This window comes from Schistocerca serialis, chromosome 7 (genome assembly GCF_023864345.2).
Source record: "Schistocerca serialis cubense isolate TAMUIC-IGC-003099 chromosome 7, iqSchSeri2.2, whole genome shotgun sequence".
NCBI lineage: Eukaryota > Metazoa > Arthropoda > Insecta > Orthoptera > Acrididae > Schistocerca > Schistocerca serialis.
Window position 1 is genome coordinate 492846149 of NC_064644.1, and position 24767 is coordinate 492870915.

At 41.2% G+C, this 24767-nt stretch overlaps 1 protein-coding gene across 1 annotated transcript in view; it reads left to right on the forward strand.

The window, feature by feature from the left end:
• Positions 1-24767, forward strand: part of LOC126412405 (apoptosis-inducing factor 1, mitochondrial) — a 106488-nt gene that overhangs the window by 37605 nt on the left and 44116 nt on the right. The window contains exons 5-7 of the mRNA XM_050081989.1: positions 9599-9905; positions 9997-10185; positions 10258-10454. Of these exons, the coding sequence (XP_049937946.1) occupies positions 9599-9905; positions 9997-10185; positions 10258-10454 (693 nt within the window). The remainder of the gene's footprint in view (positions 1-9598; positions 9906-9996; positions 10186-10257; positions 10455-24767) is intronic.

Consider the following 24767-nt stretch of genomic DNA (forward strand, 5'->3'; position numbering starts at 1 on the left):
AGCTTTGTTATAATTACTAGCAAAATCCATAGATTCAGAGTGGAAATAAACGACTAACAGGAATACGTATTGTCTTCTCTGTGTATCCAAGAGAATGAAATTTTGACAGAAAATTTTTGGCCAGACTGCTACACTACTAAGGGCCAGTTGTACAGTCCCCGGCTAGCAGCTGCTAAAGTTCTGTTCTGGGAGTAGTGTGGAAAACGCGTTGTACGAACAGGTAATAACGCCTAACCGGAGAATAAATGCGGGATACTAAACCGGTGATTGTGGCAGGGTTAGTGAAGTTAATCAGAGAATAAGTTTTGACACTGGCAGGAATAGTTACAGAATTAGTGATGACAAGATTGTTTGTTAGACAGAGGAAGGAGAAGAAACGGGGACTCTCACAAATTACGGAAGAATATGACGATTCCAAATTTATATAAAAATTTCGTACTACTACTATTCGATCTCATGCTTCAGAAGCTAGAGTGTATGAATGAAACGTGAAACTATTTCCTAACATAAAACTTTTTGCTTTTAGTAGGCCTAATAGGCATATGATATTGGTACTTCGTGAACTATATTCTCTCGTGTTATAAAAATGATTTGTGGCAAAACAGTCTCGTTTATTTGATGTGTGTAATAATTGTTGCAATATTAGGTGGGCTTATTTCTTTTTATCTAGCAGTCAGTGACAAAATGCATGTAATTAGATCGGAAAACCACACCAGTCTTGGGTACTATTTGTATTAACAGCTTTCCTAGTATTAGACAACGTCATTTCGTTTTTTCATATAGCAAAACGTTCACGAACTTCGATGAGGTAATAGATTTTTTTCCCAGAAAGGAAAGTACACCACATAAAGTTGTGGCAAGATTAGAGAGAGAAAAAAACCTAGGACTTAAGGATTGAAGAAATGTATACTGTCTTTCTTGTCTCTTGTCTTTACTCATTTTATGTATCCTATATTTAATTTTATGTCACATAAAACAGCAAGTTATTAGATAATAGGCAGCAAAAAGTGCAAATTTTCTGAAGATTTCTTGTTCTTCTTCCGATTACAAATAATTCCATTCGCTGTTAATTGCAAGATTTTTTTTAAAAAGAGGGGCAGGCTGTCAAACCGGCCGACTGGGAGCAGGAGGGGTACCACAGGAGATTTTAATTTCCACTGGCCTTAATATAGTTTGTTGGCACCCATTACAAAATATTACACATTTGAATTACACAGAGCAAAATACAGAGGCGTGCGACGGAAGAATGCTGTGTGAAGAGGTGTGGCACTGCACTTCGGTACACATACGACCAAATAACGTGTCTTACGTTCCCTCGAACATATGTTTTGTGTATCAGACTCTTCAAAAAGATGTGAGCTACAAAATGAAGATAGTTTTGAAAAGTCGATTATTTAAATTTTTGGCATCCTACCTCAAACGCTCGAGGGAGGGGGAGCGCCACTATCTAATATTGTCGCGGTTTGGAAATAACGTAGATCCGGAGCTGACGCACAGAGCAGTCTGAGTTGTAGTGGGGTGGTGGTAGTCTCCACGTGGCCCGTGTTAAGTGGTTTTGCTGTTTCCTCTTCATTTGTTGCTCTCACGTCAAATGAAAACAAAACGGTTTTCTGTGGCCTGGAGCTATCGAGTGAATTAAAATACATTAAAATACATTAACATAATTATTGAAGGGTCTCCTGCATCGTCCCCTACGCTCCTTGGAGTATGGGACATCATCATCATCATCAAAATATGTTATTAGTGTCAGATTTTATTTTGTTTCCACCTTTCTGTCGCTATTTCCACGTCCAAGTTGGTTCCTCGTACAGCACTTCCCATTGGCAAGAAAATGGGGTTCCACAGGATTCCGTCTGAGTGTCCCTCTCTCACTCGTCGCCATTAATGGACTGGTGGTGGCTGCTGGGCCGAAGTGTCCCCCTCTTTGTATGCTGATGATTTTTGTATCTACATCGCTTCCTCAGTCATGGACACTGCAGAATACTGTCTACAGGGGGCAATCTACCAGGCGCAATACTGAGCTCTTTCCCATGGCTTTCAGTTTTTGGTGGCCAAGTCGTGTGTCATGCATTTCTACCATTGCCATACAGTTTATCCCCATCCGAACCTGTTCCTCGGTGGCCAATCCCTCGAGGTGGTGGCCACCCATCGCTTCGTGGGTCTGGTCTTTGATGCCCATTGACATTGCTCCCTGAAGAGGACATGCTGGTTACATCTCAATGTTTGTAGATGTCTGTGCAATACCACCTGGGGTGCAGACTGCTCTATTCTCTTGCGATTGTACAAAGCGCTGGTCCAGTCTCGTTTAGACTACTTAGTCCTGTCTATGGTTCTGTGTCACCTTCGACATTGCAGATCTAGATCCCATCCACCATTGTGGGGTACTACTTGTGACTGGTGCCTTCCAGACTAGCCCCGTGTTTGGCCTTCTCGCAGAGGCGGGGCTTCCACCACTGTGAGTTTTGCGCCAACAACAGCTGATATCTTACGTGCTCCGCATTCGCTGCACCCCAAAGCACCCTAATTATGGTCTCTTTTTATCCAGACACGGAGATCAACCTCCTGCAGTGGTGGCCACGATGTGGGCTTACCATGGCTGCCCGCATTCAGTCGCTCTTTTCTGAGCTCCAGCACTTCCCTTTACCACCTCTTTCCTCCACTCAGGCACGTACCCCTTCGTGGTGCGTCTCTCGGCCACAGCTCTGTCTTTATCTCTCCATCAATTCATAGGATTCTGTCCTTCCGGAGGCCCTTTGCCACCAATTCTACTGTCTCCTCAGTTCATTTCAGGGTTCAGAAGTGATTTATTTATACTGATGACTCCATGCTTGCTGGTCACACTAGTTATGCTTACACCTCTGCGAGATACGTGGATCTTCGTTCCTTGCCAGATGGCTGCAGTGTTTTTACTGCAGAATTGGTAGCCATCTTGCGCGCACTGGACCATATCTGCTTCAGTTCTGGACTGTCCTTCACTATCTATAGTGACTCCTTGAGCAGTTTGCAAGCTATTGGCCAGTGCTTCCCTCACCACCCGTTGGTCGTAGCTATTCAGGACTCCCTGTCTCTCCTTGATCAACGTAGATGCTCAGTGGTTTTCAATTTGGACGCTAGGCCATGTTGGGGTCCCTGGCAATGAAGTTGACGATTGACTGGCTAAATTGGCTACTTATGGTCCATCTCTTGCTGTTGGCATTACGTTGTCAGGGTTTTGGACTTTGGAATGCAGGATGGCACACTCTTTCTTCGCCGAACAAGCTCAGGGCGATAAAGGATTCTACAACTATGTGGCGGTCCTCTTTATGGACCTCTCGCAAAGCCTCTTTCATCCTTTGCCACCTCCACATCGGCCATACTTGGCTGCCTCACAGTTATCTTCTCTGTCCCCCCCCCCCTGCTGTTGTGGATCAATGTTCACTGTGGTTCACCTCTTACTGGACTGTCCCGACTTAGCCGCCCAGCAACGGACTTTTAGCTTTCCTCATTCACTACCTCTGGCGTTAGCTGACAATGCCTCAGCGGCTAATCTAGTTGTACGATTTCTTCGTGATGGAGTTTTTTATTGCTTTATTTAAGGGTGGGACCTTCAACCTTATTGGTGGGTGGAGGGGATGGCAGGCTGTCTTGATTGCCCCTTCATCACTATTGGACTGGCTTCGACTGGGCTTGGTGGTTCATCCCCGCTCTCTGCCTTCCCACTCCTATCTTTATGGGGTCTGTTGTATCTTGACAGGGTGTATACGACCCGGGACAGCCAGGAGATCCGAGAAAAACCTGGAAATTTTTTCATCCGGGAGGAAACCTGGAAAAACCCGGGAATTTTTTAGAATTCCAGGAATTTTTCATTGTTTTAGTTTTCAGTTAAATTTTTGTAATTTTGACAGGTAAGAATCGATACTCTGTACCCTGCTACTGCAGAATAATACTGCAACAATAAAACTAGAATGAGAAAAAATATGAAAATAAAACATATACAACAACAAAACACAGTGCTCATACAAGCTGTTTGCCAACAGCAAAATGGGTCAAAGGCTTTAGGAAGACTATGCAATGCTTCATAACAACAAAAACTGCTTCCGATGAGTGTGACTTCACAACTGTTTACATTAGATTCGTTTTAGCAGTTACGAGCGCACCGCATGCACTACCTTAGTATTGCCCTGGTTTGGAAATATCGTAGATCCGGGGCTGATGCTCAGAGCAGTCTGAGTTGTAGTGAGGAAGTGTGTAGTCTCCACATGACCCGTTTTTACATTTAGTGATTTTGCTGTTTCCTCTTCATTTATTGCTCTTAAGTCAAATGAAAACAAAACTGATTTCTTTGGCCGGGAGCTATCAAGTGAATTGAAATACATTCACATAATTACGGAAGGCTAATATATGTTATTAGTTTCAGATTTTATTTTATTTCCGCTTTTCTGACCGTCGTGCATTAATTGCCTTGTAGAACAATGAAGTTATTTTTGTCGGTTTGCTAAAGAAATTTGGTTTTTATTAATCTTTTATGCTGAGGCAGTCAATGTGTTAGAAACGAAGTGTTTAGCTCCATATTATTGGCTAATTTCAAATGCTTGCTGCATTTTAAGTGCACGTTTTCATCTTCTAGCACGTATGGCATTATGCCATAATAAAGAATCAAAATGAGTTTATACAGTACTGGTACTCCAAGAAAATTCACATCCCGAGACCCACACTGAAAGCTTAATATCAGGTCGAGGCCTACTTCATTGGGAATCTGGATATACAAATATGCTCTTCAAGTATGAAATTTAAGTGTGCCATTTTTGTATGGTTCACAAAATTCCGATGCTCTTGGAGTATTCTCTGATATCTTCTTTTTTATGACATAATGTAAGATCTTTTAATGTTTTACACGTACGAACATATGGGCTGCCAAAGCGCGATGGTGCCTGTTATCTGGCGCTGTCTGACAACTACTGAAACGAACCTATTTCTAACAGGTCGCAGGAAAATATTGTGAATGGTGGTTTGAAAAGCATTACTTTCAAAGTAAATTTTCTTTTACGCAAATTGAACTATGTGTGAGAATACACAATGAATTTCTCAAATCGCAGAGCGTTTGACGACGAGCCATTTAAAAGTATTTTGAGCCCAGATGATCAGACATTCATGTCGTTACTGTAACCAAATTGATGTGGTGCTACGGGAAGCTCTCTCTCCTCTGCGGTAGATAATTTATTTGTGGAAAACTTTGAGGACAAGCCACTGGGCTCGGCAAAAAATTTGAGGGGCACATTTGTGTGATATCTTAAAGGGTAACGCGGAAAAAAAGATCAACGTTATATGTGAAAGCTTAGCTTCTCTTGCAGCCTTTTAACCTTAGAGATCAATATTATATGTGAAAGCTTTGCTTTTCTTGTAGCAGCACTATGTATATTAATTTAAAACATTAACTTTTCCCGTTTGTGTATCCGCGCTACTTAACATTGATGTTGCTATTAGCTGACTGCATCACATGTCCTGGGGTCTGAATATCCGCTGTCTACGGCTGGCGAGATCGCGTGACATGAGCTATGTCTCGCTTACAAAAGCACATCGCAATCTTGATTACAGTGGTTCAGAAAGTAACATGCGGTGTTTGGTGGAATTCGAATTTATACTTTTGTAATACGAAAATATGCAGCGTACATGTTGCTGCACATCAAAAATCTTTCCAAAAGGGGTTTTCTTCCCTGAGTTTCATTTTCTAAAGTGCCAGGAAATTCTACACCCGTGTATAAAAACATAACCATTCAAAAGGATTGATAAGTTTCACAGTTCTGAGGGAAAATATACTGTCACTTAATAACATGCAAAAAGTGTTTTTTCATCTGGGAGAAAGTGTGTTTTTAACCAGGAAATCTGGGAAAATCCGGAAATTTTTTTTCCTTGTCCGCGTATACACCGTGCTTGAGTGTCTATCTTGTCTACCTGTGCTTCTTCCTGCATGCCCCTGTCATTAGTCACTTTCTTTCCCTTCTCTCTTCTTCCACCTTCCACCTTCTTCCTTCCTACTGTGTTAATAATTTGTAATTTTATGGCCATTGTAGTTCTGTCTTAGAGTGTGAGGTTTTATCAGTTTTAGTTATTCCAAGGTCGGAGGGACTGATGACCGCATAGTTTGGTCCCTTCTCCAATCCAACCAACCAGTCAACCTCCTCTTCCTTCTCCTCTGAAGTACTCCTCTACACACCTTCCTGCTCTGAAACACACAACTCCATAAGCTCTTCATTGGTCATTCCTTGGCTGTGATCTTCCACCAGACATTCAACATATTCCAGCCAAAGCTTCTTCCAAGCAGAAATGAGGATTCTCTTGGTAATCCCTTCTCACACCTTTTCGATCGTCTTGGTGCAGGCAACAATGTTGAAGTGATATTTCCAAAACTATCTGAGAGTGAGATTGATAGCTTAAGTCAACTCAAAGCAATGCTCAAAGAGTGCTACATTGTAGAACTTCTTAAAGGTAGAAATAATTTGCTGGTCCATAGGCTGGAGTAGCAGTGTGGTGTTGGTAAGCAGAAATTGGATCTTGATGAATTGAAATTCTTCAAGCAGGTGGTCTTGTAGGCCTGGAGAATGGACTGGAGCGTTGTCCATAACAAGAAAGACATGGAGTGACAGATTCATCTCAAGAAAATACTTTTTCAGAGTAAAGGACCAAACACTGGATTGATCCAATCACAAAATAGATCATGTGTCACCCGAGCCTTGTTGTTGCACCTCCACATCACATTTAACTTGCTCTTCTGTACTGTACTGAAGGCTCATGGAGTTTCTGAATGGTGCACAAGCAGCAGTTAATTTTCGAACTTCCACTTTCATTGCACAGAATAACTGTGTGAAGCAGTCTTTTCATTGGCTTGTGACCAGGCAATCCATTCTCCTACGCTGTTATGGAGGTCCGCGTCGACATCTTTTCCAGAAAAGAACTGTCTCATCACAATTAAAAACCTATTGTGGCAGATAACCCTCAGAATCTACGAGCATCTTGTAGTTGCTGATTAAGTTCTCTGCTGCCTTTGTGTCTGAGCTGGCTGCTTCGCCATGCCTCACAATGATGTGGATGCCAGTTCTTCTCTTAAACTTTTAGAACAACCCATGGCTTCCCTTAAACACTTCTTTGGTTGCTGATGATCCTAGTGTCTTCATTCATTCTCACCTTCTTTTCACAAATGATGTTCTTGTTAATAGTGTCGCCTTGCAATTGCCTTTCATTTATCTATATAAGGAGCAACCTTTCGACATTGTCCACAAAACGAAACTGTTGTTTAGATACTCTTGTCACTTCCTATGAAGCATCTGTCTCATTGGTCTTGTCCTGTTCTTGAGGAGAATGCAAATAGTTGATTGAGGCCAGTTGTATGTGCCTGCTAAATCAGTAATGCTCACGACACGTTCAAGTTTTTCAGTGATTTTATGTTTTATTTCTAAGGTCATCTTCATTCTCTTACGGTCATCGTCTTCCAGATTTATCTTCGGAGGTGTTTCTATGAAGGCTATTAAAATTCACACACACAAAACACTGTGTGAACACAAGTATAGAAAAAATATGTGATTAAAACCTGCACTAAGATGGTAGCAGAAAGAGTGCTACACCCAAACAGCAGTACATACTAAAGACATTGTTCATGTGCTGCTGCTGACAGTGAAAGGTGTTCATATTGTTGAATGTTTCCCTTGCCACGCAGGAATGGCTGGGTGGCTGTTGATGTCTCACTAAATCATAGTCACTCACTATGTGAAACATCACTCGCTAAGCAACTCATTTTTTTTACAGTTTGTTTTGCTCTTTATGTAAATTGTGTGTTATGAGGAGACTTCAATTAGCAAGGTTCCACTGTGCCTAAATAAAAGATCACAGTTCAGTCCCATTCTCAAACTTTTACTTGTCCCGTGATCTAGTGATACGTGTTGGTAGTATCACCACTGCAGGTCCTGCCACTAAAATTTATTCTCGTGACAGCAATTAGTTAAATATTACTTATTTTGTTTTTTAGGCATTTCATTCTGAATTAATTTTCCTTCTTTTTTCGTCTGAGTGTCACCATCATGTTCTGATGCTGAGTAAAATGTGGTAACGTTTTCACCCAGTATTCTGATACGTGAACAGCAACTGATTTTCTCATTTGCAGCCCACTTAGTAAATCTTTAGTCCCTCGTATTCCAATAAAATATTGATCTGGTTTCAGAATCGAGTAATGTTTTTGAAGGACAACATTTTCACGTTTGAATGTTACCTTTACTAAAAAAGCAGAATTAATGTTTCTAATACTATGTAATTTAATGCTATTTTCTCCTGTGTTTCACAAAAACACCTTATTTCAAGCAGAGCACTAGACTGTTGTAGTGACTAGTTCATAGTTTCTTGCTTATCTCTTGCACTAGTGCCTCACGAGTCAGTGTCACGTCATTGCTCGTGCAACGTTGATATTGTATTGAGAACTTTGGCGTATCAGGAAATCTTGAGCCTGTTGCAACGCAAGCATCACCTTTCAACATTCTTCCAAATACATCTGCATGTGACCTCAGTAGCCAAAGTTTCATATATAAATATGACTGCTATAAATGTAAGACTGACCCTTTGTACTCCACTGAACAACATAAAATGTTGACCTCAATAGCAATAGTTTAATCTGCGAATATAAAGATGATTGTGTATTTTTTGAATGGCGAATTTGGGGAAAAAACCTCATCTTATACTCGGGTAAATTCGGTAGGTATGCCACTGGCCCCTATGTAGACTTTTACTGTTTCCTGCAGAAACATATACTGTTGCTGAATATTTGTCCAATTTTAAAGTCAGTTAAATTCTGACACTAAATGGGTATTGACAAACTATAGTAGATGCTCATAATAAGCCAAAGTATGTGGTATGTCTGCTCATAATTCTCCCTCCCCATATTAATCCTCTTTCTCAGCCAAACTGGTGTCACTGTTCCCCCTCTAACCCTCCAGAATTCTTAAAAGGTCACATGAATTCAATTGCCAACACTTCAAAGCTTCACCTTTAAATGTAAAGTGATCCCTATACTGATTTGTTAAACAATGTAAAAACGTTGACCTCTGCTGCAGCAGTTTTATCTCCAGATGTAGGATGACTGTATTTTTCAAATGATGAATTTAGAGAAAAAACCTTGTCTTATGATGGGGCAAATGTGGTATTTAGTGTGGCTGTGTTTGCTTCATTCATTCAGTAGTAGATACAGGCTTGCTTCTTGCAATTTCTATTGCTGTCACTAGGGTGATACATTCCTTTATAACAACAAAATACCGCAGTACATCTGAAGTGTTAAATGCAGATGTCAAATTACAACAGAAGTTATTTATTAACACAGATGGTATTATATGTGAATTGTTTCCAAACAACACAATTAACTTCAGTACACACCTTTCTGCTGTTGACATCATATTATCTGAAAAATAGTTGTTCATAGTTTCTGGAAATGGATGCACTTTAGTTCGGACTTTTGACTTCTATTCTCTTTTTGTATAAAAATATCTTTGATTGCAGCATAAATAATTGTTACTTTTCGCTTTTGTTGAACCATTTAGATAACCATAAAATTAATATTTTAAGTTTAGTTGGTTTTTTACAGGTGCTTATAGTTTCAAATGAGAGTTGTTATCCTTACATGAGACCTCCATTATCAAAGGAACTGTGGTTTAATGAAGATGATGAAGCTTCCAAAAAGCTACTTTTCAAGCAGTGGAATGGTACAGAGAGAAGTCTTTTTTATGAACCAGAAGACTTTTATGTTGATTGCAAATGTTTAATGGAACAGGCCAATGGAGGTGTTGCTGTAGCACGAGGTTGGAATGTTAAAAAGGTAGATGTTACTGAGAAAATAGCATATCTTGAAGATGGCCATGAAATTAGGTTTAAGAAGTGCCTTATAGCTACTGGTGAGTAGAAAATAATCTTCTTCTTGTTACATACTACACAATTTTATTTTAGGTAGTCTTATTACATTTCATAGATTTTTTGTTATTGCAGGAGCCAGCCCAAAAAACTTGCCAGTCTTTGAGAAAGCAAATGATCTGATTCAAGAAAAAGTTACATTATTTAGGGATGTTTATGATTTTGAAGAACTCCATGCAATAGTTCATAAAGGTGTTAAAAATATTGCAGTTATTGGTGGTGGATTTCTCGGAACTGAACTAGCGTGTGCTCTAGCTCGCCATGGTATGTTGCTGTAACAAATTATATTGACTAGTTTCATTATAAGTGCCAACATTTTATAGTTCTTTTTTCCAGGCTGCAAGGAAGGTGTGAAGGTGCAGCAGATATTTCCAGAAAGTGGTACTTTGGGAAAAATTTTACCTGAATATTTAAGTCAGTGGACCATGAACAAAGTGAAAGCAGAAGGAGTGAATGTGATTCCAAATGCTGAAGTCAAAGAAGTTGACGCGGACAAGGGGCAAGTTGTGTTAAAACTCAGCAATGGACAGTCGGTTAGTTTCAAGATTGTTTGTGTAAAGTGAAACATGTGTATAGGGCTTTGTCAAAACATTGAGACAAAGCACCGATTAAGGAAATGTTACACTTAATTTGATTACTGGTCCGTTGATGGTCTACAACAGAGAGTGAAAGTTATATAGAATTTTTAGTAATTTTGTAAATTTTGGTTGGTACTGTGTGCACTATTACTTTGAACATGTGTAGTACACACACACACACACACACACACACACACACACACACACACACACACCTTGCTTGATCGTATTTTGATGCATAGTTTTCATTTCCTGAGAAAGCTTTGTCTGTCATTTGTCTGAAGTGGAGCTTTTATGTGCTATTTATAGCTCAAAGGTGGCACAGTGTGTTCACGTATGTTACTAATATGTTTCCGTACCTTGACGTGCTCTGTCGCGAAGGGGTGGAAATTTGACTAATGCAGTAGCTATATGACTTACAGGTATTGTAAAAGTGTAATTTCAAAAGCCCTGCACACGGCACATGTGCAACCATAATGGTAGCATGATCAAGTTGAAATTCATGTCAGGTCAGATTACACATTGTGGCTAGCATTCATATATCAAAATCAAATCCCTACATGGAAAGAATCAAATGGAAATTTACAGCACTTCAGGAGTCTGGGAATAGTGTAGTATGTCTAAAGCACAGTATCACAGAGAACTGTTAGTTTCCATGAAGATCGGGTAAACACAGAGGACAACCCAAGAAGTGGAAGGCCATCAGTTGCAACAGACTACACATCCTAATTTTATCGTTAATGGCAGTTTGAGAGAAGATTGACAAAAAGCTTGCTAGGAAATTGCTTGTGAGGCTGTAAAGTCTGTCACTCCAGTTTACAGTATCATAACTGAAGTTGTTGCCAGATGTCCCCCAACATGGCTCACTGCTCTTAGGTGAGTATGTGCATGGCTGCCACAGGGTCCCAGCCTTTGCAGCACTACTTCCTCTTTCTGTGCTGCAAACCTACACTTTGACTATCTCTTACCTCCTCTGACTTTCCATCGGTTGGTCCTTTTGGGGCAGAACCTGCCTGGACTTGGTTAACAGTGTTGTTACTTGATTTCCAGTTTCACTGCTGGTGTTGTCTTCACATTCCATTAACAATTTATGGTCCCCATTATTGGGCTTGACCTGCTGCCTTTCCCAAATTTTATAGGAGTGAGTGTCATTCAGGGAAAGTCACCTACTGTGGTGTATGCTCTGTCCCTGTGCCCTTCCACCGTGGCTCCCTTTTCTTTCCTTTTGTTGTGCATCCAAACCCCAGCAGGGTAGCCATCCCATCGTGGTGGATTGGGTGGGGGGAAGGAAAGTGTCAAGTACCTGCATGATGGTAGCTGGGGCCCTGTGGTAGCCATACACATACTCACTGAAGAGCAGTGAGCCACAGTGGGGGACATCCGGCAGCAACTTCAGTTATGATAATGTAAACTGGAGTTTCAGCCCCCTTACTGTGCGGGGATCACACTGTTGGTGCCTGCGCTGCACACTCCCCAAGTATGCTGTAGAGCATGTGCCCATCATGACTGGGGCATGGGGACTCCAAGAAACAGATTACTGGCCAAGTAGCTGTGGCTATGATGCCCATGGAGAGAACCTCCATTCGGAGTAGGGGGGCACCATGGCAGATAGTTCGCATATGAAGCGACTTAAACTTTCTCCTGCTGGTGGTCACATGGCCCCAGAAGTCTCTTCGTATGGAAAGGACGTGTATGATGCAACAAAGAACGATCCCAACATTGTTACCTTCATTGGCCACACCATTGGAGGCACACAGGACTAGACGATAAGGAGCAAAATCCTCATCCCCAAATTCCTGCTCTTGATGGGGACACCTTTTTGGCCACAAAACCTTTATTTTTTTGTGAACACATTGATAAAAAATAGGGGGAAGTTGCAGCCATATTTAAGGTGAAGAGTGGTTTCCTCCAGGCCAAGTGCTGCTCTCTCGTGAAAAGTTGGGTGACATACCTAGGACTGTCTGTCCCCGCAGGAGTCACAGTATGGTCCAGGGCTTTCTTTCCCTGTGGTCTTCTTTTGCAGTCTGATGAGCTGTGGCCCAACTTAGAGTGACAGAGTGTGCACTTCATCCATCGTGTCCATAGGGAATCAAGGGAAAATGGAATTGCTAGTCGGGCATTCATCATGGCTTTCGAGGGTGATACATCACCTGGGAAGGTCAAGGTGATGGCCTACCGGTGTGACATGAGACTCTATGTTCCTTCTCCTAAGAGAAGCTTCAGTTGTATGAAGTGAGAAGCTTCAGTTGCTGAACTTTGAAGTTTGGATGTGTGTCTTCCTGGTCTATTGCCTCCCATCTGCAGGGATTGTGGACGTCCTCTGACGCAAATGTTCCATGTGCTGCTCCTTCCACATGTGTAAACTGCAGCGATCTCCACTCTCCATGCTCTCCAGATTGCTCCATTTTTAAGCATGAAAGGAAAATAAAACAAGACCCCAGACAAGTTCCCATACAAAGAGGCCAGAAAAAAGTTTGAGCAGCCTAATCCCATAGAAATTACTCAGTCTTGCACAACATTCTCACCTTCTCTGGCAATGGTGCTCTCCTGTGTTGCACTTCTTACAGTGAACTCTCAGAGTTGTCTGATAATACATGCCCCTCCAGGTAGTTAGGGTCGCATATCAGGCCATTGACTCTCACTTGCCGGTGACATCGGTCCCCATCCCCCAGCTGGAGATGCGTCATATTCCTGCAACTTCTCTAGCTGGGAAGAGGTTCCTTGGGACTCTTCCTAGCATGGTTCCAGCTGGTCCACAGCCAGACACCAACCAGTGACTGAAGGAATGACAGCCTGCTTACTATTGGACTCTTGTTCTTCCTCTGTTCCTGAAACCAGTTTGGGGAAACCTCAGTCCTTGTCTTCTAAGGAGGAAGAGGACAAAAAAAAGTTGTCTAAGACGCAAAGGAAACTCCGGTGGTCGCCATGCCACTGGACCCTGCATGTCCTCCTTTGTCCAAGATGGAAATCCATGTGGCTCCTAAGGCACCAGATCTCCCCAGGCAATTTGCCGCAGAGCCTATGTCATTATATCCCCTGGTATCTGTTGGTGGCAGCACATGACCGTGGTTCGTAATTTGTCCCCACCTTCAGTCGCTTCATGCCCCCAGAATATTTAGACAGTCTGACCCTCCAGTGGAATTGTAATGGATTTTTCCACCACCTGGCTGAGCTATGGCAGCTTTTAAGTACTTTGCAGTCTGTATTGCCATGCAGGGAATGTGGTGTCCAGCAAATCAGACCCCTGCCCTTCAAGGCTGCTGAGGTTATTTTTAAGAATTGTACCAACTATGAGAGAGTATCATGCAGAGTTTGCACATGTGTGCGAACTCTGTATACAGTTAACTTGTGCCTCTTGATATACCCCCTTGGAGGCTGTGGCTGTTCGGGTAAGGGCACATCAGGATTTTAATTTTTATCTTCCTCCTGATGAAGTTTTGTCCCAGGGTGTATGTCTGCATTATTCTCTCAGCTCCCCCAACCTTTCTTACTGTTGGGCACTTCAACGCCCATAACTCTTTGCATGGAGGTACAATGAACACTGGCCACAGTAAAGAGACATCTATACTACCACAGCTCAATCTTTGCCTCTTCGTCTGGTACCACCACACATTTCAGTGTGGTACTAGAACTTATTCGGCCACTGATCTCTCTTTTGCAGCCCTGGTCTTCTTCCACCTATCCACTGGAGGGTCCATGATAACCTGTATGGTGTGACCAGTTCCTGATCTTCCTGTCTCTCCCTCAGCATTGCTCCCCTATACGCCCACCCAGATGGTTTCTCTGTAATGCTGACTGGGATGAATTCGCCTCTGCTGTCGTCCTTAGCCAATCTCCCCCCCCCCTCCGCACCCGCTGCAAGATAGTATCAATGTGGCCGATCAGCATAGAATGGCAGCCATTCTTTAGGCAGCCAACCAAAACTTCTCATCTCCATGGGGAAACAGTACCCTGCTGGACCCCAAAGATCGCTGCTGCCATTGGAGATCATGGGTGGGCTCTCTAACACCATAAGTGGCATCTTTCACTGGAGTACCTCATTGCCTTTAAACAGCTCTGTACCCATGTTCAGTACCTCACAAAATGACAAAAGCTAGAATCCTGGAAATGGTATGTTTCCATCATTGGATCATGTACCTCTCCATCACACTTATGGGCAAAGGTCAGATACTTCTGTAGCTTCCAGTCCCTTGCAGATATTTCAAATATTTGCTTTGATGGTGCCGTTTATACTGATCCAGAAGTGCCATTCATCCAGACACTGTCGCCAAATATTTTGCTGAGCATTATGATTGCATATCTGTGTCCTTCTGATTCATTAAAAAGTGGGGGAGCAAATGCGCTTGTCTTCTTCTATCCGCCACCTGGTGCCATATAATGCTTTCTCTCTGTTCAGTGAGTGGGAACTCTTCAATGCCCTAGTCCACTGCCCTGACGGCGCCAGAGCCAGACCGCATACAGAATCAGATGCTGAAACATCTCGCAGAGGATTGTCAGTGTCACATCCTTGCCCTCTTTAATCTAATATGCAACGAAGGTGAGTTCCTATCACGGTGGCGAGAAAGCGCTATAGTTCCGGTACTGAAACTGGGTAAGAACTGCCTGAAGATTGGCAGTAATTGCTCAGTCAGGCTTACCAACATTCTCTGTAAGTTGCTTGAACACACGGTGAGCAAGTGGCTGTGTTTGCTCTTTGAGTCTTGGGGCCTTTTGGCTGTATTTAAGTCTTCCCAAAGGCAACTCCGCTGCTAGAGTCCACCATCTAGATGGCCTTTGCACGTTGTCAGCACCTCATTGCTGTCTCTCTCGATCTACAGAAGGCTTATTTAGGGCATGACATGGGATCACCACATCCTTACTACATTACATGAATGGTGTCTGGGGGTCCACTCCTGATTTTTGCCAAGAACTTCCTGTCTTATTGCACATTCGTGATTCAAGTGGGTACTTCACTAAGTACCCTCCTCCCTTTCCCAAGAGAGTGGAGCCCTGCGGGACTCTGTACTGAGTGTCCCCCTCGTTTTGGTTGTCATCAGTAGTCTAATGGCAGTTGCGAGGTCTTTGATATCACACACTGAATATGCTGACAATTTTTGCTTTTATTATTGCTCTAGTATGAGTGTTGCTGAGCGTTGCCTGCATGGCGCTATACAAAAGGGGCAGTCATGGGCTCTCACCCATGGCTTTCAGTTTTCAGCTGCCAAGACTTGTCATGCACTTCTGTTGCCCTTGTACTGCCCACCCACACCCAGAGCTTTACCTGGACAATCAATTATTTCTTGTAGTTGAGATGCATTGCTTTTTGGTATTGATCTTAGATTACCAGCTGATGTGGCTTCCTCATCTTTGCCAACTTAAGTGAAAGTGCTGGTGACACTTCAATACACTTCACTTTACTGGACCCCGTTATAATTTGGGGTCCGACTCGTCACAGGAGCCTTCCGAACTGGCCCCCTTGATCAGCCTACTAGTCAAGGCTGGAGTTCCTTCATTACCTATCAGTTGCCAATAACAGCTGCTGAATCACACTATACGCATTCGTAACTTCCCAGAACATCCCAAACTACTGTGTCCTTTTCCCTGTAAGGGAGCTCCACCTTGCAAAATGGCGGCCCAGAACTGGGTTTACATCTGCTGAATGCTTGCTGTGTCTCTGTTCGGAACTGCAACTTCCTTCACTGTCACCTTTGGTTAGGGAGACATCGCATCTGCCCCCATGGCTTGTGCCCTGACCCTGGATTTGGCCATAGGTCTCCTTTGGTCCAAAAGATTCCATAGCCCTACAATTTTTTGCCGCCTGTTCTTGACTGACTTTGAGACCTATCCCGGTTTGGGATTGTCATTCACAGAGGTTCAACAGTCGAGAGACGAACAGGCTTTGCATACACACATGCATGGTGCAGTGAACTCCACTCTTTGCCAAACGGATGCAGTGTCTTCATTGCTGAATTAATGGCCATTAAATTAGCACTTGGCTACATTCATTCGTGCTCTGGTAAGAGTATCCCAACCTACAGTGACTCCTTAGCAGCCTTCGTGCCATAGACCAGTGCTGGTCTCCTCACTCACTGATTACAGGCATCCAGGATTGTGTCTCTGATCTCCATCAAGCTGGACTGCCAGCTGGTTTCATTTGGTTTCCTGATCATGATGGGACTTTGGGAAATGAAATAGCTGACCGATTGACCAAGCTGGCCATCAGGATGCCGCTTCTAGAAATGGGAGTCCCAGAACCAGACCTTCGGTCATTTATATGCCATTGATTGCTGGATGTCTGGAATTCAGAATCGTCTGCTCTGATGTCCCCATACAAACTGAGGACTGTTAAGGAGACCATGACCCCATGGCAGTCTTCCTTGTGTGCTTCTTGCCGGGGATTCACCGTCTTTTGTCGATTCCACATTGGCCACACTTAGCTGACCTGTGGTCACATTCTCCGACATGAGGATCTTCCTCATTCCCGATGTGGAGCCCACCTGATGGTGGCCCATTTACTCATAGACTGCCCTAATTTGGCTGCTTTGAGGTGGAATCTGAATCTTTGTGACAAGCTACCTTTGGTGCTAGCAGATGACACCAAGGTGGCTGATGGGTGTTATGTTTTGCCTGCGAAGGTGGTTTCCACTCATCCGTGTAAGGAAGGACTTTTTTTGACTTGTTGACTGCTTGAGGGGTTGTCGGGCATCCCTCTCCTGCTCCCCCCCCCCCTCCCCCTCCCCCCCCCCCCCCCCCCCCCCGCCCAACACACACACACACACACACACACACACACACACACACACACACACCTCCACCTTTTCATTCTCAGGTGTCCCTTATCAGCCCTTGTTTTTGGTGCAGCCTGGTCACTTTATTAATTTTCTTTATTGTTTTTCATTTCTTGGTTTAATGGTTTTTCATTTCTTGGTTTAATGCCTTTTCTTGACTGATCTTTTAATGACTTGTCTCTGCTTTCTTCTTTTCTTAGCTTTTATCCCTCTTTTTTTTCTTGTGTTAGTTACACTTAGGCTGTCTAGGATTTGTCTTTCACCTCCTTCATTCTTCGGCCGCTCCTTGTTTGCTGCTTAACGAATGAAGGGACTGATGACCTTGCAGTTTAACCCCTTTCACTCCCAACCAACCAACCAGCTGCAAGATGGTTTCTGTATGATCTGTGTGGAGAGCAGAAAGCAGGTTGCAAAAGAATTGCTTCAGTGTTACCGAACAAGAGGAGAACAGTTTATGAAAAGGATTTTTGCATTTGATGAAACCTGGATGTGAGATTTTAAGCTCTAACTGAATCTCATTTATCCCAGTAGAAAGCATTTTGATACAATTAATGAAGCTTCCAGTGAGGTGACTTAAGTAATCAGACATCTCAACATTGAAGGTGTCCTGTCTGGACTAAAGAAGTTTTCAAAATGTTGGGCAGCTGTCATAAGCATAAGATAAAAAATGGGAGTGATTTTGCTGTTCCCTTGCTGATATGTGTAAGTGTCAGAATGAATCTTACGCTATGATCTAGATCAAAGTAAACCATTGTTTGCAAGTAGTGCTCTCAAGTTGGTTTTAAAGTGAGCAGCTCAATAGACGTAATTTCCACACTTGTTATTTTCAAATGATACGACTTACAGCATAGCTGCCACATACAGATCAAAGAGAATGAATGCAGGCACTAGAAAAAGACTGGAAGATCATACCACTGTAGAGGGCTTTGATCAGTCTTAAGAAAATCTGTAGGGCAGGTGAAGTGCGGCTTAGGCACAGTGTTAGACACAGAAACAGTCAGCTGATATTCAGTATTTGACAATACTAATTTGTCAGACTTTTAATATACTGAAACGTTTCTCACACCATCAATAATATCGTTACTGTCGTCTGGCATCAGCTAGCAATATGTCGTAAGAAAGTTAAGAATGATCTCAAACACACAAAAGAATGGGTATGCCCTAATTTGCTTGGCAATAGCTAGCAAGAAACAATAGACAACAACAAGAAAGAGGAAAAGGGTCCAAGTTTGCTGAAAATAACGACTTGTCGCATGTTATTTTACTAACTGAAATTGAAACCAGAGACCCGAAAGTTTTTCGTACGAGTCCTCTGTTTCTATTAAAACTTCCTAATGCTGATGTGCTCTGAAATAAAGAGGCAAAATAAGAGAGAGAATTGCAGTTGATGAGAGATCAAGAGATCAGAATTTTGAGGTGGTCTGAGTCCTAAAGCCGGTTCTGTCTTGGCTTATCATACTTGGTAGTATGTCTTGTTAGACATTTCTCAGGATTTTTGTGGTTGCTATTTTGTAAATATTTACTCTGCTCTTATTTAGACATTGACGAGATACACAACCTGGCCCCAAGCAACACAGTTCATTATTATATATTGTTTTAATAGTTTTTAATATGCACTGAGTGTGACGTGTTGCTAATGCACTGTTCATTCACCCGTTATATAATGGTCTGAGTCTATTATTTAAGATGGCTTGCATTAAGATTCAGTTAAATAATTTCATTCTTTCCTAACAAGCACGGCCCATAAGTAAGATTTAATAATAATCAGGAAAAGTTGTAGCTAGCTCATATAACATTTCACCAGAGATTTTATCATCTGTGTTGTATTGAAGTTTAAAGTTGACATAAAACTGTCACAGTTAAATGTTTTTGTGGTTAATAGCAAACTGTTTGCACTAAAAAATTCTGATCAAAATTTAGACTCTCTCAGCCTATTTAGTGGAAAGTCAATTCTTAATGAATTCTCAGTTAATAAACAGTTAATTAATATATCTCTCTCTCTCTCTCTCTCTCTCTCTCTCTCTCTCTCTCTCTCTCTCTCTCTCTCTCCCTCTCTCCCTCTCTCCCCACACACATTTTCACCTTCGAGAAATAATTATTTTGTGGGATGAAATCAGTGCTGACTTGGAACAGGGATGTCTCTGGTTAAAGAATATTTTGTAGAATTTTCAGTATGTTCTTCCCCCAGTGTAGATAAAAAACTTACTACTGCAGCCTCAATTAAACCAACAGAAATGAAGTTGGTGACCTATTCACATCAAGAGTGAGCAGTAACTGTAACTAGTGAGAAAAAGAAGTCGGCTAACAATGTCGTGCAGTAGCTTACATAGTCCGAAACAGTCTACGAAATAACATTCTTTTGTCCCTTTACTTAGTACTCTTAGAGATTAATTTGTATTTAAATAATATTAATATTCATTTTATAATTGAAAAAGTAATAAAGGCAGATTAAAATACAGTGCCTACAATTGATGAAAATGTGAGATTGACTTCAGTCCCCAGCCTTAGTGTAATCATTCAGTGAAATCATTCCACATTTGGTCGTTAAAAATATTATTTATTGCGACTGCAATTTCGGCACACGTTCGTTGTCAAACATTGTGTGGTGTTGAAACACAGTCTAAAACATTCAGTTGTGACGTGCTAGAACATAGTCCCCAGCAGTCTGACATCAAATACAAGTTGCGGTATACATCTACCTGCTGTTTTGCACATAATGGATTAGGAGAAACTGTGAGATTTATAGCAACAGGCAGGTCAGTGGAGTGCTTGAAGTTTAGTGATGTATTATCAGCAAACACAGTTAGAAAGTTGTTACGGAAACCTCTGTGGAGCAGTTGTCTGCCATGGGAGGATGTGTTCGGAATTTCAACTAAAAAAAAATACGATGAGACTGACATGTATTTACCAGACCTCAATATGTATTACATACTTTTTGAAGTGGAAGTGTTTTTCTACACGGCTGTGTAGTTCAACAAGCAAATATTAAATTTTCATATCAGCGAAGAAAGCAGTGCCACAGTGAATCCTATGTTGACTGTCCTGAAGAGGCACATTGAGTGACTGTCCCTTCATTGACCTATTATTTTAGTTCTGTTCTAAGACCATTTGAGAAATTGAATCTGATGTATGATAGGTATGAAAATGAGCTGAAAACATAAATAGCGCACACTAATGCCACGTGGCTGGTTCATGAAGCCCTGTCAACATATCTGCAGAGAATATTGCCAAACTGTCAGTACTGAACTTCTAACTCTCATCTCATATTGAAAGCATTGAGAATGTTTTGGGACCATCAGTACTGCCTCTATATTTCTTATATTGATAGTTCGTCAATGTGTGTCCCCGGACAGTCGTATTGACAGAATGACAATTGAACGTGTGAGAGCCTCTTAAGAATGAAGGCGCACATTATTATCTGCATTTCTCTTGCTGCCATCAGATCCAGAACAATATGCACTGTAATTTATGGAGGCACGAAGGCTACACAGATATTCATTGTGTGTTTTCTCAGAAACAGTCAAAAGCCTATTTGTTAAAATTGTAGCAAAGATTTTTCTTGTTGTGTAGAACAGATATATACTGCATTTCCTGTGGTTACTGCAGTCACTTAAAAAACAACTGGTGTCTATCATGGTAGTTCACGTGTCAGCTGGTACAGTTTGAGTTCCCTTGTTAAATGGATCAGGGCAACGATTTTGGTCTTCGAAGGATGATTCTCCACTTCGTATGAGGTCCAAAGTGACATTGAGACTTACCAGTACATTACTGATATTCTGCAAAAAAAATAAATTAATTAATTAACATTGCATCTATTCTAAACTTACACCATTTATTGATTGTCTACATATTAATAATACAAGGAGAAATGAAATATACAAATTGTTTATGTAAATTGTTACCTTCACTTCCATCTTTGCTTACAATTTTAGCCAGCCTATGGTATCACTAGGGTGGCACCTAATATAGCAGCTGCAGTTGCTGCAAGTGAAACCAGCAGTAATGAAATTTGAAGTCTTGGCTGTCACAAATACTTAGCTGCTTGTTACGAATATGTTGCGATTCCTAAGACTGTGGTTATGGGTATGGTGGCACCGGAGAACACAGCTATTTTTTCTGAATATATAGTGTATTTTGCACATATATTGAAGTGTAATTGTGACAATATTCCTTTGTTTTTTGCTTCTGAACATACTGTCTGCCTTCTCATCTCTCATTGGCTATGGAGAATCAGCAGCTGATACACTTTCACTCCCATTAGGCCTCATGGTGATTGTTGACTACATTGCTGAATGAAACATGTAAACACGCCACTCGCCCCTATATAGACTCTTTCAATCTCCTGCAGAAGTTTATGGCTATAATGAGTATAGGCCCAATTCTTTGGCAGTTCAGTTCATACTGCAAATGGATTCAGGCAAATTGCAGTAGATGTTCATAAAAAGTCAATATATTTCCACAGTGGGCAGCAGGATAAAATTTGTTTTCTGCTCACAACTCCCCCCCCCCCCCCTCCCCTGCCCAAACATTCTTCTTAGTGCTCAACCAGCCTGGTGCCACTGCTGTGCTTCCAACCCTACCGAATTTTTCGAAAAAATCTGTGCATGAACCCACTTGTCTAATCGTTATCTGTAAATGTAAGACAACCCCTGTATCAATGTATCACACAATTTAATAATGTTGACCTCAGCAAAAATAGTTTAGTTTGTAAATGTAAGGTGACCTTGTCTTTTGCGAATGATGAATGTGGGAAAAATCTTGTCTTCTAATGGGGTGAATACAGTAACGTATTTACACCTACATAAAAACTCTGTGTCTTTTGTATCATGTAAAGCCTGCACTCCAGGTTGCTGCACTTTTTCCCCCAATAGTTATTTGATTTCCCTTACTTCATGTTTGAGCTTGTGGGAGTGTATCTGCACATTAGAGGTTATGTTGTGAATGAGTGGTAGTTCAGCATTGCTGAGTATTAAAGTTTTGTTATTGTGTTAATTATGTCAGTATTGTTTTTACCTTTTCCTAAACAAAAGTGTGTTTAACTTGTATCTTCCATTAGTAATTTGGAATAGTTTTCTTATTGGGCAGCAAATTATAATGTAAAATGAAAATAATTCATTTGTCACTTCCATATAGAACATGACTGGAAATGTGTGTAATGGAACATCGATTTAAACCCTGCCACTGACACTGAAGGCTGCATCATTATTTTTTTTTTTAGAAGTGATACAGTAATTGAATGATAAAATATTCCTAATTTTCCTTTCCAAAGGAATGCTTGTTTTTCATATTAATTTCTATTTCAGAATGTGCATTGTAAAGAATCAGACCACTAACTTTCCTAATGTCAGCAGCCTCAAAGTAGGGCAATTTTTTGAGTGTAACCTACTATAGAATTTTGGAATGATAGTAATTGAGATCTGTGTACATTGGTTTATCTGGGGAGCAGCATGCAGTTCTCATTTCACTTAGTTTATATTGGTGTCCTTTGAGAAGCTTCAGAGGATTGTTTTTATGCCATTGTGGTTTGAGGGTATCTCTGCTATGTTAAGCTGTAACGGAAAGTTAAATGAAAGTTAGACAGATGGAAAAAATAAGTAAACTGCTCATTATTTCAAAAGCAATCACCATAACTGTTAACATTTACCCCAAAAGACGGTCAGTGGCTCGTGGAAAAATGTTTGCTGTTGCCTACAGAACCATGATTGGACCCAGGCATGGACCTTGTCTGAAGCAAATCAACAGCAGTAAATGTCTTTCTGCAGTGCTGAAAAATATGGAAATTGCTGGATAGAGATTGGATTGTGTGGAAGATATGTAAGGGCTTCTCAGTGAAACTTCAACGTAGTCGAAACAACCATAGCACCACAAGTTCCTTCCCACGTTGCAAAGGTTCTTTCCATTACACTGCAGAAGTTAGATTGGGCAGCCTTCCCCATGTGATTTCCACATTTTTGAAGCCCAGAAGAAAAACAATTGTGACTGTAGACTTCCTTTGGAGAAGAGGTACAGGCCTGGGTACAATCTTGGTTTTGCGGGTAATCGCAAATATTTCTCCCTAGCGGCATTGACCACTTAGGGTGAAAGTGTGATAAATGTATTAACGCTTACAGCAACTACTTTTGAAATAATAAACAGTTAACTTACTTTTTCCATCTGTCTCATTTTCATTTGACTACCTCTTTTGTATCTGGTAGGTAGAATGGTCAAAATAAAACAGTCCTTCAAATATTTGATAATCTGGTTAATGAACAAGAAAACTATTCGTGATAGAATATGATGTCTAGACATTTATTTCGATGCATGCATGCATGCTGCTGCTGTTAAGATTGTATTACGATGAATGGCATCAGTTTAATGATAAACCTCAGAAAATTAAGACCTATTTGTCATCCAAAATTCTGTTTACACAGTGACTGTGTGCACACACTATCTGGTGGCTGTAGTTCACAAAGCTTATTAGCATGGTTTCTTAGCAAACTTCTTTGCATGCATCACTTATCCTGCCAAAACAGTTTCACAAGCACATTCTATTCTTATCTACGTGGGTTAAAGTTTCTTAAGTATTGCCCCAGATAAACAACATCCCATTACTTGGTACATTTCTTTTTAGTAAATAACAGTGATAGTGCTGTGTTTGATATTAGATCTGTTGTTCTTGGCACTAAATAGCACTCTCAATTTTGTAGTGAACTCTCTAAATATTTAAGTAGTTTCTGCACTCTGTCATAAACAAAGTCTGAACCAGGCTTCGCAATCAACTCTAACTCAAGAGACAGCGGTTGGTTTGAAGGACATTGCTGCTTGTTATATGCTTCTATCAAAACATCATGCTGATCATCTGCAACTTCTCTGGCTATTGCCTAACATAATTAAGCATTTTTCCCATGTTAAACCTATTGGGACCAAAGAGGTTGAAGATGTACTGAGTTCAACTAAGCCTGTTAAGTGGGGATTATTCATATCAGTGCTGATTGGCACTTAGACTCATTCCTTCGTGCAGCTAACTTAGACTCATTCCTTCGTGCAGCTATCAGACTCGTATTTGTGTGTGTTTCGAATCACTTTCAACTGTGAACACATACTGTGTTATCAGTTATTTTAATCATAAATTGAATTAATTATCCACAATATTGGGAGCTCAAGTGATTTAACTCGACGTAACTTTGCTGATGAGATCAGTCACCAGTTTGCATTCAGTGTGTGTCTCAAAGCAGAATAAACTGTTATTATTGAGCTTAAGAAATTGTAGCCGAAGAACATTATCTAGATTACTCCACCTTAATTCAACGTATCATTGATTAATCTGATTCACACATCAGGAACAATTTATTACTTATTTAAGAACAGTGCACTGGTACAGTTGACAGCATCCCCTAAACCAATCCACAAACAGAGCCAGACAACTATATGATGCACAGGCTTAATGAACTTGAACACATTTAGAAGTAAATGTAGACGTTACAAAAATAGAAGAAATGCCTTGTTAACAGTAAATAGCTGT